At 61.6% G+C, this 14,863-nt stretch overlaps 2 protein-coding genes across 2 annotated transcripts; both read right to left on the bottom strand.

Moving 5' to 3' along the window:
• Nucleotides 1-2,775: 2,775 nt before the first annotated feature.
• Nucleotides 2,776-3,340, bottom strand: EMIHUDRAFT_226258 (hypothetical protein; the record flags this gene model as incomplete). Its single annotated transcript, XM_005788871.1, has 2 exons — nt 2,776-2,891; nt 2,965-3,340. 2 exons carry the CDS (start codon nt 3,338-3,340, stop codon nt 2,776-2,778), a joined length of 492 nt encoding a protein of 163 aa, XP_005788928.1.
• A 7,012-nt stretch (nt 3,341-10,352) lies between these two features.
• Nucleotides 10,353-13,375, bottom strand: EMIHUDRAFT_362434 (translation initiation factor IF-2). The gene is made up of 12 exons (XM_005788870.1): nt 13,252-13,375; nt 13,113-13,157; nt 12,440-12,505; nt 12,258-12,368; nt 12,058-12,115; nt 11,757-11,869; nt 11,644-11,688; nt 11,508-11,573; nt 11,331-11,441; nt 11,034-11,234; nt 10,784-10,819; nt 10,353-10,653 (listed from the first exon to the last, which is right to left on the bottom strand). The coding sequence occupies exons 2-12, from the start codon at nt 13,140-13,142 to the stop codon at nt 10,513-10,515; spliced, it is 978 nt and encodes a 325-aa protein (XP_005788927.1). The 5' UTR covers nt 13,143-13,157; nt 13,252-13,375; the 3' UTR covers nt 10,353-10,512.
• Nucleotides 13,376-14,863: the final 1,488 nt, after the last annotated feature.

The raw sequence follows: 14,863 nt of genomic DNA, 5'->3' as shown, positions 1-14,863 counted from the left end.
GATGCCGCGCTCGCTGTGGGGCTGCCACAAAGTCGCCGCCGAGCGTGCCACCGACGGCGTCCCGGCGGAGGTGATGGAGTGTGAGACCTGAGGCTGCGGAGGTGACGCCTGAGGTACCGGCCCGTGCACAGCGACCCAGCCGGCGACCGCCACGGGCTCAGACGAGACTTGTCGACTCGTTCCAGCTCAGCTTCACCGTGGTCATCGGGCGTCTGTCGACGTCAGGACCACCCATACAGCTCGCGGGTTTGAGGTCGCAAGAGCCAAGATGGTGGCGTTTGGACATCCCAACCATCACACAAGACAGCCTGTAGGTGATGGCGGGACGGCGCAGTGTTTGTGGCACTCGGCAGTAGGCACCCGCGGCACGGCCCCGCTGTCGGCTCTCGCGGGCTGCGGAACCGGGCCCAGAAGGGGACGGTCCGGGCGAGTGTGGCAGCTCCTGCGCTAGCATGGGCACCCTGTATCATAGCACTACTGATCCTGGTCATAAGAGCTGCCAGGAATAGCGTCAGGAGCCGGTAGGAGTCAAAACCCCTCATATTTGAGACATCGTGTCCCATATACTCGCAAAACATGCCATATCGCATGTGCATGATCGCTCCATGGTGATCCACCAGCCAGTACGTATTTTGTCGTGCTATTTACGGTTTTGGGGTGTCACACTTTCACACGGTAGCCGTGCTACTGCTTGAGGGCCGCTGCCCCCCCCCCCAGGGGGGGTTGGTGCAGCGCTCTTGGCGGTCGTCCTGTGTCGCCAGCAGTGCCGGTGCTATGGTCTTGCGGCCGAGTCGGAGGGTGAGTCGGGCAGGGGCGCGGCCGAGCGGCGGAAGGGACGCGCATGACGCAGCTCGCAGCGCCCGAGAGGGGGGCAGCGCTCAGGCACAAGAGAGACCGTCGCCGGGTATGCGCTCCGCGCCCATTTTGTACGCCCCCGAGGCACGCCTGGCCCGGGAGGGGGAGGGCGGAGGGGTGGTCAGAGGGACGCGGCGGGCCGGGGAGGGAGGGGACGCGCGCGCCTTCGAGTACGCACTCGCGGTGACGGCCGGCTCGCAGGGGCCGCCAGCGCCGCTACGGAGCGCTGCCCGCCGGGAAGGTGCTTGGGAAGGGCGCTGGCGGTGATGTCGGTGCGGCGGGGTCTAACTCGGCGGCGAGAGGAGATGCCAAAAGGCGACTGTAGAGAGGCCGGAACATGTAGTGCGCCACGACGGCGGGAGAGCTCCCTCCCGTTGCCCCGCGGGCCGCCCCGAAGGGCCGTGCAGCCCACGCCCTCAGGCGCCACTGTCGTCGGCGAGTGTCCTCGTCATGCGAGTGTCCTCGTCGGCGGCGTTTCGGTCCGCGGAAAACAAGCAGAGGCGGCGGCGCCGACTCACAGCCTGACTGCGGTCCGAGCAATGTGTCTGCCACGCTGGCAGCGGGGCATCAATCAGTCTGGCAGCAGAGCATGAGATGCGAGTGCGCACCAGTGTGGTGGCAACCCCTATGTGGTGCAAAAAGTGCAGCCGGCTTACGGCGCAACAGTGCGCACTGGCGTGACAGCAACAGTGACAGTCCGGCGGCAGCAAAGTGCGCCGGCACACGGCGCAAGAATGTGCGACCGGTCTGCCGGCTGCAGATCATGCGCTCGGGCGCCGGCGCAGAAGTGCGCCGATTTCTGCGCCGATTCGGCGCACTCTGCGCCGTCGCACCAAATAGGGGTTTTCACACCACATACTGGTTGCCCCTTCCTATGGGGTCTGTGTACGGTCTGTGCTGCTGTCGGGCTGTCAGTGCTGCTGTCAGGCCACTGTGTGCTGTCGGGCTGTCAGGCAGCTGTCAGGCTGTCACGTTTTAGGGCCTGACAGCGACGGGTCGCCTCGCCTGTCAGGCTCTGCTGTCAGGCTGTCAGATACGTGCTGTCAGACTGTCAGAGAAAGTGCTGTCAGCGCTGTCAGGCTGTCAGACCAGGGCTCAGACCCCTTTGGGCCGCGAGAAGTACCATGAGTGAGTATTCTTGATACAAAACCACGACGACATTATACTCGCATCGGTTGCCTCCATGAACGGCGGAGCTATTCTCGCGTCCACACCACACCTGGCTCCAACGTGGACACGCCCATAGCTGGGGACACTACTAGGTCACGCATGGCATCAGAAGTTTTATCTCTGGGCGGCCCCGAAAGGCATCTCTAGCAGCGTCGTTACGCATGCACCCTCCCCTCCCGGGCGCAAGCGCCTCACGTCTCGACAGAGCGTAAGCTCCGTTGGACTTGCGTTGGTGTGCGACGAGACGCGAGTTTTTCGCCATCGCATCGACCGCAGCAAACCACTCGCCGCAACAGCCGGAGGCATCGCCGCAACGCTGGCTGCGCCGCGGTCCCGCACCCGTCGACGAAGCTCCCCCCGCAGAAGACCGCGCGTAGCGACGCCTTGTCGATCGAGATAGATGAGCGCGTGAAGCTCTCGCCCCCCCACACTGGTCACTGCGCAGCTGCGTGCACACACCTACTGGTACACTGCCCACCTGAGAGTTAGTTGGTTTTACGAGTGGGATCAGCACACACTCACACACAATACTCACCATACCATACTACCCCGGAAAAAGTTGGAACGACCTGGGCTGTCGTCCAGCATTAAAAAAATGCAGGCAAATATTATATTCGACAGAAATGGGGACCGCCAGAGTTGGGCCGCTGCTCGCCCCTCGCTCTCGCTTTATACAGCGACGCCTTTCGGGAGGAAGCAGGGGAGCGGCCGCCCCCCAGCCGGGTTTGCCACCAACAATAGACCACAGCCTCACGCCGCCCAGGCGCCGTCTCTCAGGCGCAGCACGGAGGCGACTTCTTCGCGAAGACGCGGCGGAGGCGGTTCAGAATGCGGCGGGCCCTGGAGCTGCACTGCCGACACTCTGCCTCCGGAGGGGATTCGCCTATGAATATGCGAGGCAAGGCTCAAGAAGGAACCTTCGAGAGGCCGGCGCGCGACCTCTGCGCGCGCCGCCGCCCGCACACTCCTCCCCTTGCCCTCCAGCAGCCGCCTCGGCCTCCTCCGCAGCGCCCTCCTCCGCAGCGTCCTGGACATTCACCTCCTCCTCCGCGTCGGCGTCCGCCGCCGGAGCGCCGTCGTCGGCGAGGCGCGCCGCCTCCTGCGCCTCCGCCATCGACGCATCCGAGCAGCAAAGCCCGCCGCTCTCGGGCTTCGCGCACATTTTGTTCTGCATGAGCTCCTCGCAGATGCTTGATCCGTGCTCCGGAGAGCCGCCCTCGGGGCCCTTCTGACACTGCTCGGCGGTCAAGCAGGACACCTCGGCTTGGCCGGCAAGCGGGAACGTGAGCAGGAGCAGCCGGTAGAGTGGGCTCATGTTCAGAGCGCCACAGAGCGCCACTGGCAAGCCTGAAAAAGAATTCTTCGCGCGCAAGCCTGAAAAAGAATTTAAAAAGCTGCTCGAGAGCCTGCCGCGAGGGACAGTCGAGGCCTCCATCCGGCTCATGCGGGGATACACCCGCACAGGCGAGTGGCCCGAGCCCATCCTACCCAGCCCTGCCCCGGAGCGCGGCCGATCGCCTAGAAGCCCCTCTGATGAGTGGTCAGATGAATAGTGCCCGAGAGCGAGGGATACGGAGGGGAGCACAAATAGGACGCCCAGCCTTGCCCTCGTGCCGCCGAGTGCGTATCCTATGCGAGAGAGATCCCCTGTGGCAGTGCCCGTGCCCAGCCCTCTCCGCGCCGCGATGCGCCCTCCCCCCTCGCTTTTGCAAAATCCTGCAAAGGTGGGGACGTGTCTGTCCTCGACCCAGCCCTAGCTTGGGATGTCCGTTTTATTTATTTATTTATTTATTTATTTAAAAACTGAACTTTACATACCTGACTTTACATACCTAGAGACACACCGATATAGCCCGTCCACCGGCAGCGCCCTTCCATCGACGGCTTAGCGCTAAGCATAGCATCATCTCTCTCGCGACAGCCCACCCTCAGTGGGTGGGCGACCGCCCTTCTCGCTCTCTCGCTGTCCTCGGGGCGGCCGCCGAGGTACTGCCGTGGGACACCCTGAGCCCCGATATACCTCACTGCCCTGGCGCCCACACCTCGATCTTCTTGGGCTGCAGCTGGTTCGACAGGTCCTCTCCGTGGCCTAGGCGGCCGTCTTCGCCCTTGCCCCACGTGAAGACGGCGCCGTCGGCGGTGCGGGCGAGGCTGTGGTGCAGTCCAGCCGACGCGGCGACAACGCGCTGCCCAGCCAAAGCCTCGACCTTGCTCGGCAGCAGCTCAGCGTGCCGCTCGTCGCCGTGGCCCAACCGGCCAAAGCGTCCATTGCCCCAGCTCCAGACGGCGCCATCGGCAGTGAGGGCGAGGCTGTGATCGCCTCCAGCCGATACGGCGACGACACGCCGCCCAGCAAAGGCCTCGACCTTCGTTGGTGGCAGCAGCTGGTACTGCACGACGCCGTGGCCCAACTGGCCATAGCCTCCCCAACCCCAGCTCCAGACAGCGCCGCTGGCGGTGATGACGAGGCTGTGGTTGCCTCCAGCCGACACGGCGACAACGCGTTGGCCAGCCAAGGTCTCGACCCTCCTCGGCAGCAGCTGGCGCTGCTGGTTGCCGTGGCCAAGCTGGCCATCGCTTCCACCGCCCCAGCTCCAGACGGCTCCGTCGGTAGTGATGGCGAGGGTGTGGAAAACTCCTCCCGACACGGCGACGACGTGCTGACCCACCAAGGCCTCGACCTTCTTCGGCAGCGGCTGGCGCTGCTCGTCGCCGTGGCCCAAACGGCCGTCGTTTCCATAGCCCCAGCTCCAGACGGCGCCGTCGGCGGTGACGGCAAGGCAATGGTGCAGTCCCGCCGACACAGCGACGACGCGCTGCCCCGCCAAGGTATCGACCTTCTTGGGCAGCAGCTGGCGCTGCTCGTCGCCGTGGCCCAGCTTGCCCTCGCTTCCTACGCCCCAGCTCCAGACACTGCCGTCGGCGGCGAGGGCGAGGTTGTGCTCGGATGCGGCCGACACGCTCACAGCGCGCTCGCCGCCCAGCGGCGACGGGAGGAGGGTCGGCGTGTTGAGCAGCGTCACGCCCTCACCATGGCCAAGTGGCCCTGGACTTTGGCCGAGGTGGCGTTGATTCGGCGCTGAGCCGCACGATGAGAGCCGCCCCTCCCCGTCGATGAAAACGCTGTGCTGCATTCCTGCCGCCGCCCTCGCGGGCGGGTTGGACTCGCGCAGCAACGCAGAACAGCACAGCCACCGCACGGCGCAGCCCTCGTTCTCTGGCTGCGCCGGCAGCTCGAAGCCGCGCTCTCGCGCCCACAAGCGGATGCCCTCCACCACAAGCGAGGCGTGAAAGAGAAGCGAGACGGCCGCGACGCGAGCGATGTCGGCGGGGTTGTTGCAGCGAGAGAGGGCGCGCACGAGGAGCTCCGTCGGGAGGTCGAGGAGACAGGCGGGTGGCGGCGTGTCTGGATAGGTGGCGGCGGTGGAGGCGGCGGCGGCGATGCTGCGCGAGCGGCGCGAGCGGCGCGGCGGGGTGGACTTCGCGAAGAAAAGAATTTCGAGAGCGCAGACCATTTCAAATCGCGCTGCGTGCCTGGCGCTGTCCCTTGTCAGAAGCAGGAGAACTCCCGTTGCCTGGGCGGCGGCGAACACAAGTCAACTCAGCAGAGGGCGCACACATCCCTCGCCCCGTTGTCCACTACTTCGTTGGCGCGGTCCTCGAGAGCATGAAGTCCTCGAAACCCGTCACCCGATTCCCGTTCATACTCTCTCTACACTCGATTTCCCCGCGGCACTGTCCATTATTGCGTGTGTTGCTTTTACGTAGTCCTAGCCGGGGGCTTGATAATTTTCGGGCTAGTCTTGTCGCATCCAGAGTGAAGAGTGATACAGTGCTCTTCCTGTGTGAGCTGTGGTGTTGGAACCTGCTGCGTCGCAAAATTGCAACATGCCCTTCCGCCCGCCCCGCTGCTCAATGTCGCCATCGGTGCTGATCATCCGGGCTGCCGCGCGCCCTTCGCAGTACGAAAAGATCGGCCGACGGCGAGAGCAGTCGGGCTAGATATTAACTCTTCGCATTCGCCTAGAATTTTACCTCCCCCCTCCCTTCTCCAGTAACGTCAGTGCATAAAGCTCTCCCCATGACATGATCTGGCTGATGAATGCGGAAATGCACCATGGAAGGTTGGTGTGCGGCGGGCCGGTGATAAGGGCGGCCCTCCGTGGCGATGGCGCTAAGAGGTTCCTCTTTTCGGCTTTCGCCAGCCTTTGCAGGCATCCTAAGTTCGGCGGCTCAGCCTCCTCTGCGCCAGGGATCGCGCGAGGCGCAGCACGCCCTGTGTCGTCTGCGCGAGATCCTAGTCCCTGGTTCACCGAGGTGCCCCCTACAGGGAGTCAGCTCAGCCGCGTTCCTTGTAGTGTGATGCCTTTAAGTCTTTAGGTGTTCGATGTGCTAGCTTGTGAGGCCTTGACAAACTTGATCTCTCGTGCGTGAGTCGTCGCCTCTTCTGTGGTGAGGTGGTCGAGTCCCACTCTCCTTAGTTCTTCATTCACTCGCCTGCTCAGTCGTAGTCTGCCGTAGTAGTCAATCGTCCCCATGGGTTCTACTTTGTCGCTGATTTCTTTCATGGTCGAATCGCTGACTCGGTCGCTCTTGCGTCTTATTCGTCGGAGCCTAGTTTTGGCCTCTCCCGAGTACGCTTGCATGTTTCTCACTAATAGGTTCAAGACCGCCTTCCAGGTTTGTTCGGGTTTGATGTCTTCCTCCTCGTAGAAGGAGACTATTATTTGATTCCACATGTGTAGGTGAAGTGCGTTGTGGACCTCAGGCGTGTCTGCCGAGGTTCCGATGATGGTGAGTAATCTCGGCGGTTGTATGTCTAGTGACTCTCCTTGTGCAAAGACCGCCCGGACGACTGGGCATACGTCGAGGTGTCGCAGCGTTTCGGAGGTTCTGTTACAAAGCCTGCACCTCGTGTGTGTTGTGGTGTCTAGTCCGTACGCCTTGAGCTGTTTCCGAAGGACCAGCTTCCTGTAGAGGATGTGTCGGCAATAGTTGTCGGTGATTGTGGGCGGAACTAGCGTGCTGTGTATTGCTCTTGCCGCGTGAATCCAATCCTGGGGGTGGACTACTTTGTTGCTTGTCTCAACTTTGTGGCGGAATCTTGACGAGCTGTCGTGCGGTCGGTCGGGTCGCGGTACTCGCGCCCATGAGTCTCTTCCTGCCTCTCTTATCCACCCTGGGCTTTGTAGGAGGTCCTTCTCCCAGTTTTTGAAGATCTTGGGTTGGGTCATATTCTTCCTGCTCAGGTACTTTGTGATGTCGCCGACGCTTATCTGATCGAGTGGTTTGTCGATCCCGTCGAATGTGTATGTCGCAGGGTGTGGCCAGGCCACCTCCTCGCTCTCTTTGTAGCCTTGTCCCCACTGTAGGGCGGGTAGTGGGTTCAGTCTGAGGAATTCGTCCTTAGTTATTTTCGTTCCTGGGTGGACTATTCCTTTGGCGTCTTGTTCGGCTAGCCAGTATTCCTCGTGCCAATGTCCGGCTCTCTTTTTGAGGGTTCGTACCAGGTACTTGTGGTTGTTTGCTACTGTGTCCTCTACGTCAAGGTAGGTGTAGACTCGTGCTGGTTCGAATTTTTCCTTTGGCGATGGGGCTGGGCCCGTTGTTGTTTGTCGAGGGTGTCTGCCTTTGTTCGTGACTACTGGGCCGTCGTGTAGGTTCAATAATTTGACTCTGAGCTCTAGTTTGACCTTCGTGGAGAGAGTTCGGAGCTTGGCTGCTACTGGCGGTCTTTGTAGCATTTTCAGGCTGCGGTCGTAGCCGTGCCAGATTTCCCTTTTTAGGAGGTTGGCCTTCCTGTGCGCAGGGTTGAACCCCCCTTTGTTGAGGATTATACCTAGCTCGTGCCAGGCGTAGTACACTTTCGCTCGGTCCGTGGTGTGCCATTTGCCTCCTGTTAGCGGCACGATTATCTGTTCATCTGTCGATCTGGGGTAGCGGAAATTGATGTATGGGTCGATGGAGGTGGCGAGGTATGCGGTATCGTCCGATGTGAAGTAGTTCGTGACTGTGAGTAGTTGGGCTGTGTTGAAGAGATTGTGAAATTTCGTTATTGAGGGGGGGAGGGGGAGGGTAGGGTTGTTAAAGATTGGTGTGGAGCGCGCCTCGAGCGGGTTGTCTGATCCTAAATATTTTAGTTGGAGCTCTCTTATATCATTTATGGCCTTGATCCAGAATGACGGCAGCTTGGAGGGGGCATCCCTTCGTTGCGCCCCCGGGTCGAGGCATCTGGTGAGGTCGTAGGCCTTGCATGAGGTTAGTACTGAGGATCGTCCTATCTCGGCTCTGGCGAGCCACAAGTCGAGGAGGGTCTTATACTGGCCTCTGCTTGCGTCTAGGTATCTGAGAAGTGCTTTTGCTCGTATGGCTTTGACGTGTTGCTCCCAGTCGCAAAGGGCGACTCCTAGGCCTATGAGCTCGTGTTTGGGGGGGGTGCCCCCGCCAGCGCTCCACTCTAGTCTTCTCGGGGCATGTGGGTTCTTAATCCACGGGGCTCTGTCTAGGTCCTCGTATGACCCTTCCTCTTCGGGGTCCAGGGCGGGGTGCTTGTCCCACATAAGGTGGTTTACGTCCGTGATGAGCTGTTCGTTGAACCACTCGGGTGGGTCCATCGTGAACGCCCAGTATCTGGGACGAGAGAAGATTTTAAAATTGGCGACTAGCGCTCTTCCTGTGATCTTCATGTCTTTGAGTCCTCTTAGGCTCGCCATTGAAACCTTGATTTTGGTGTAGAGTTCTTCCCAGAATTTATTGGACTCTTCTTGGGTCTCTTCGAGGTAGTATGGTATTCCTAGTATTTTAGTGTAGCTCCCTCTCTCTAGCCATTTGATGAGTCTGCTCCTCCCGTTTAGTGTCGGCGGCGGTTGGTGCTTCAGTGGTCCCAGTCGTATCCCTTCGAACTTGTTGGGGTTAGCTCTCATCCCTGTGGCTTCCTCATAAATCTGTAGTATTATCCACAGCTTGTCAATTTGGGCGTAGTCTTTGAGTAGTGCCTGGGTGTCATCTGCGAAGAGAGACGCTACTAACTCAACTAGGAGAGATCTATCATCTGGGTCGGTAATCTGGATACCTTCTGGTCGTACGTGTTGGCCGTCTATATCGACTCCCTCTTCGAGCATCCTTGTCAGTGCCTCGGCTACGAGGAGGAATGCTAGGGGAGAGAATGGGCATCCTTGTGGGACTCCGGATCTGATGTCAAAGGGGTTACTCTTTTTACCATTCGCCTTGACTCGTCTTGTGGGGGGGAATTTTGTGTTTGATAGTAGGCCCATCTTGGCGATGGCTTCTTCGCCCATGTTTAGAGCGTGCATCGCCTCGTGCATGTATTCCCAGCTGACTCTGTCGAAGGCTTTTTCCCAGTCGAGCGCTAAAATGATTCCTTCTTGGTCCATCTCGTCTGTGTATGCTTGGATGAGTTTCAGGAGGTGAGAGGCCTCGTTAATTATTCTACCCGGGACGAATCCCAGCTGGGCTGGGGAGATCACCTTGGTGATCCTAGTCTTGAGCCTGTTGACTAGTATGCGGGCATAGACCTTGTAGCCCACTTGGAGCATGGTGAGTGGCCTGTAGTTTCTAATTTCTCTCGGATCGCCCTTTTTATAGAGGCATATGATGTCTCCTTGTGTGAGGCACTCGGGGAGGTGTCCGGTCTTCGCGGCCTCGTTGAAGAGGTCGACTAGGTGGGGTATGAGAATTCTCTGGAACATCTTGTAGAAAGTTGGTGAGAGTCGGTCGGGGCCTGGTGATTTCCCCTCTTTCATGAGATTGATCGCGTCGCGGACCTCGTGTTTGTTGAAAGGTTTGCCCATGTCTGTGGCGTCAGCGTCCGAGAAGCGCTGTCCTTCCTCCAGTTTTGTCAGTAAGATGTCTCGTTTTTGTTTTATGGTTTGTTTTGGTCCGAACAGCCATTGATAGTACCTCGCTAGTTCGTCGCATATCTCGTCTGGGTCCGTCGTGACCCCGTTTTTCTCATCTGGCTTGTCCCAGTCGGGTGTGCGGTGTAGGGAGGAGATGGTTCTCGACGCGTGCCCCGGCTGGAGCTTTCGAAAGAAGCTCTTCGTGGGACGTTGTTTGAGCTCGGCCTTGCGTCTCTCGGTCTCGGCGTTGGCTTTTCTTTTCGCTAAGGCTTCCGCGTATCTTTCGTGTAGTTTGGCCATCCTTCGGGTGATCGCCGGGGATGATTGGTCTTTGTAAGCTTCTTCCATTCGTGCGATCCCTCTGCAAGGCGCGCGATACACATTGGTCCCTCCACTTACCTACAATCGCTGTGAACCCAGCCACGTAAAGTGAAATTGTGAATGATACACCGTCGCAAAACTGGCCGTCGCAAGATAAAACTTAAAAGTGCTAAAAAACAGCATTAACCATTATTTTGGACACAGCCGTACCTCGATCAGGTTCTCTCACAGCTGGAATGGATGACGACACTAGATGCATAGGCCATAGCGGATGCGCCGCTCTCGATAACAAAACTGAAGGCGTGTATCACTTGGCCGACCCTTGCTCCTCGTACAGCGACGGCCGGCGCGAGATGAGCTCGTAGAACTGGATGGTGTCGCCGCTCTGCAGGTCGGCGTAGTCGCGGAGGATGAGCCCACACTCGGACCCCTTCTTCATCGTCCGCACCTGGTAAGGTCACGCAAGGTTAACGTCTCCACACACACAAGGTGGTGGGGCAAGGGCCGGGCGACCCTCGCGACTCCACGTCTAGACGACGGGAGCCGCACGGCATTCAAGGTGCAAGGCCGTCCCGCACCTCCTGCTTGAAGTGCTTGAGCGAGATGACGTCCCCCTCGTGGATCACCTGGTGCCGAGAGGACCCGAGATGACCCGAGGTACCCGAGAGGACCCGAGAGGACCCGAGAGGACCCGAGGTACCCGAGAGGACCCGAGAGGACCCGAGAGGACCCGAGAGGACCCGAGATGACCCGAGACGACCCGAGACGACCCGAGACGACCCGAGACGACCCGAGACGACCCGAGACGACCCGAGAGGACGCCCCCCCCTCATGCGTCACCTCGCCGCCCCGCACCACCCGCACCGCGCTGCCCGCCGAAGCCTGGCCGGCCGTCACGCGAGAGCCGGCGACGGCGGTGTGCTTGGACATGCCGACGGCGCGGTCCTTGCGGTTGAGTGTGAGCGTGAAGACCTCGAGCACGTCTGCCTCCCCCGTCTCCCGCGCCTCCACCACGGGCTCGATCGCCGCCTAGTCCCGGCCCCAACCTCGGCTCAATCTCCGCCCAATCTCCGCCCAATCTCCGCCCCCGCCGCGCGGGTCGACGGCCGGGGCCTCCAGCATCTCCTTGGCAGCGTCGACGAGGGCGTAGATGATGCTGTGCGAGTGGACGGGCACCTGCAGCGTGGCGGCGAGGCCGGCGGCCTTGCTCTCCAGAGGCACGTTGAAGGCGATCACCTGCGGGACCATCTCTGGTCTGCAGCGCTACTCTCGACGCTGCCGCGAGGCTCCTCAGGCGACCGCCTGCGCGCCGACGCTCTGCGCCAGCTGCACGTCCGACTCTGTGACCGGCCCCACCCCCTCCCGCACCTAGGGGGGTGGGTTTGGGTACTGTGGAGGTAGGGGAGGGGTGCCGACCGGCCCCACCCTCCCCCGCCACCAGCTTGAGCTCGACACGCGCGCTCGGGAAGTGGGACAGGCCCTCCCGCGCGGCCTGTTCACAGCTGTCGGCCCCGTGTAGCTGTGAACAGGGGAGTGGGGCGACACCCTCCCCCGCGCGGCCTCGAGCGAGCCAAACGACTCCGCCTTGAGCAGCGCCGGCAGCAGCTTTGCACCTCCCCCCTTTCTCCCGCGCCGCGGCGCTGCGGCGGCGAGCGCCTGCGCGTCGGCACACAGGAGGGAGGCGTCGTGTGCACGCTTCCCAGGGAGAAGGGCAGCGCGCGTGTGTGTGTGGGGGTGGGGGGGGGGGGGGGGTGGGTCGGGTACCGTGGGGGTAGAGGATGGGTTCGGGTACCGTGGGGGTAGGGAATGGGTTCGGGTACCGTGGGGGTAGGGGGTGCGCCCGCCTGCGCCTCGGCACGCAACAGCCGGAACTCGACAACCTCCTTGGCGCGCGCCTCGGACGGCACCACCAGCAGCTCGTCGCCTATATAAGAGGCGCCGCTGCAAGGGGGGGAGAGACGAGACACCGACGGCCCCACGCAGCAGCTCGTCGCCTATATAAGAGGCGCCGCTGCAAGGGGGGGAGAGACGAGACACCGACGGCCCCACCACCAGCAGCTCGTCGCCAGCTCGCGGCATCTCTCGCACGCCGCTCACGCGCACCGGCACGGCCGGACCCGCCTCCGACAGCTGCGCCCCCTCCTCATCCAGCAGCAGCCGCACCTCAGGTGCGGGGGGAATGGATGGGGAGCTGTGGGGAGATATGCCCCCTCCTCGCCCAGCAGCGGCCGCACCTTGCCCCAGCTCTGGCCGGCGACAACATGGTCGCCCTGCCGGAGAGCGCCGCGCTGCACCAGCACCTGGCGCGTGCACAGGCGCGGGGGAGAAGTGTGTCCGTAATCCGAGATATGGGGAGATATGGGGAGATATGGGGAGATATGGGGCGCGCTCATCACCCTGGTGCTCCCTTGATATACCCTAAGTTTCTCCGAGACCTCGCGAGCGGGCGGTTATTCACAGCTGGGCAGTGTGGGATGGGCAGGGGTGGGCAGTGTGGGTTTCACACCCGGGGCAGGTAGGGGATCGGGCAGGCCAGTTGTGCGGCAGTGTGCGGGCAGTGTAGTGCGGCAGGGCAGGGCAGGGGCAGGGCAGGACAAAATATGGAGGGCGCATACACGAGAGAGGCGGATGACGCGCGGCTGGCTGGATGGGCAGAGCGCGAGGGACTACGATCTACACTCGGCCGGCTCGGCAGCACTGAAAAGCAATGGGCAACGGGGCGCAGGGCCTTCTGCTGCCCGTGTGTGTGTGTGGCGCCGCATCTGCGACCTAAACACACTCCAGGGGCAGGGGGCCCCGCCATACTGCTGTGAATACGTCCCGAACCAACAACTGCGACCCGGCAGCATCTGCTGCGCCGGAGTTGCTTCTAGGGAGAGGGGAGAGACGCGCGGCGGCGGGTGGCACCGTGCTGAGGATCCCGAGACCCTTGCTCATCACCGACTCGAGGACCTATGGCGCATGTGTTGTCTGTGCTGCCCGCAGGCTCACGAGATAGCCTGCACGGCCGTGTGGGGAGATATGGGGAGATATGGGGAGATATGGCCTGCACGGCCGTGCGGCAGTTGATCAGCGCGTGGCGGGGAGGAAGCGCGGGGTAGCGTAGACGCGGCACCGGAGGTGATCGGCTGAGAATGAAGAGAGCATAGCATCTCGGCGAGGACCGTCCCCATATCTCCCCATATCTCCCCATATCTCCCCATATCTCCCCATATCTCCCCATATCTCCCCATATCTCGGCGAGGACCGTCCCTTCCGCGGGTCCGTCGGGCGCCGCGCGCAGCTCGAGCATCTCCGCCTGCAAGGTGAGATGTGGGGAGATGGGGGGGATGGGGGGGAGATATGGGGAGATATGGGGGAGATGTGGGGAGATATGGGGGAGATGCAGCTCGAGCATCTCCGCCTGCAAGGTGAGATGTGGGGAGATGGGGGAGATATGGGGGAGATGGGGGAGATATGGGGGAGATGGGGGAGATATGGGGGAGATGTGGGGGAGATATGGGGGAGATGGGGGGGAGATATGGGGGAGATGTGGGGGAGATATGGGGGAGATGCAGCTCGAGCATCTCCGCCTGCAAGGTGAGATGTGGCGAGATGGGGGAGATATGGGGGAGATGTGGGGGAGATATGGGGGAGATGCAGCTCGAGCATCTCCGCCTGCATCATTGTTATTCTCATTCTTATTCCTATCATCGGCCTGCAGCGCTATGCTGTCGAGAAGCTCTTCCAGCCCAACCCGCTTAGTCGCGGAGACTGGCACGAGCGGCACCTAACCTCACGCAATCTCGGGTCATCTCGGGCGATCTCCCCTAACCTCGGGCAATCTCCGGTCATCTCGGGTGATCTCCCCTCGTGGCATGAGCGGCACCTCGCCGCCGTACGCCTCCATCTCTCCCAACATCTCCCCATCTCTCCCCATCTCTCCCGGCACCTCGCCGCCGTACGCCTCCATCTCTCCCAACATCTCCCCATATCTCCCCATATCTCCCGGCACCTCGCCGCCGTACGCCTCCAGCACGACCTGCTCCTCCAGCAGCTGCTGCGACAGCTTCGCCACCGCCTCGGGTCCGCCAGGTCTATCCACCTTGTTGGCGGCGACCACCAGAGGGCACTGCACCTCCTTCGCATACCGAATCGCCTCTCGCGTCGTGTCCTGCGCGAGAGATGGGGAGAGATGGGGAGAGATGGGGAGAGATGGGGAGAGATGGGGAGATATGGGGAGATGTTGGGAGTGGCGCAGCGCGAGCCGTGCCTGCGCGAGATATGGGGAGATATGGGGAGATATGGGGAGATATGGGGAGATATGGGGAGTGACGCAGCGCGAGCCGTGCCTGCGCGAGAGATGGGGAGATATGGGGAGATATGGGGAGAGATGGGGAGAGATGGGGAGATATGGGGAGATATAGGGAGTGACGCAGCGCGAGCCGTGCCTGCGCGAGAGATGGGGAGATATGGGGAGATATGGGGAGATGTTGGGAGTGGCGCAGCGCGAGCCGTGCCTGCACGCCCGCGTCAAGCGCCACCACGAGCACTATCAGATCCGTCGCGTGTGCGCCTAAGGTAAGGGTACGGGACACTTCTCCACACACACAAGGTGGTGGGGCAAGGGCCAGGCTAGTCCCTCGCATCCCCACGCCCGGCCACGGGCAGGAGCTGGC

Source organism: Emiliania huxleyi (genome assembly GCF_000372725.1).
Source record: "Emiliania huxleyi CCMP1516 chromosome Unknown EMIHUscaffold_131, whole genome shotgun sequence".
Lineage (NCBI taxonomy): Eukaryota > Haptophyta > Isochrysidales > Noelaerhabdaceae > Emiliania > Emiliania huxleyi.
Note: the sequence above shows the minus strand (reverse complement) of the source record. Positions and strands in the feature narration are given on the sequence as shown.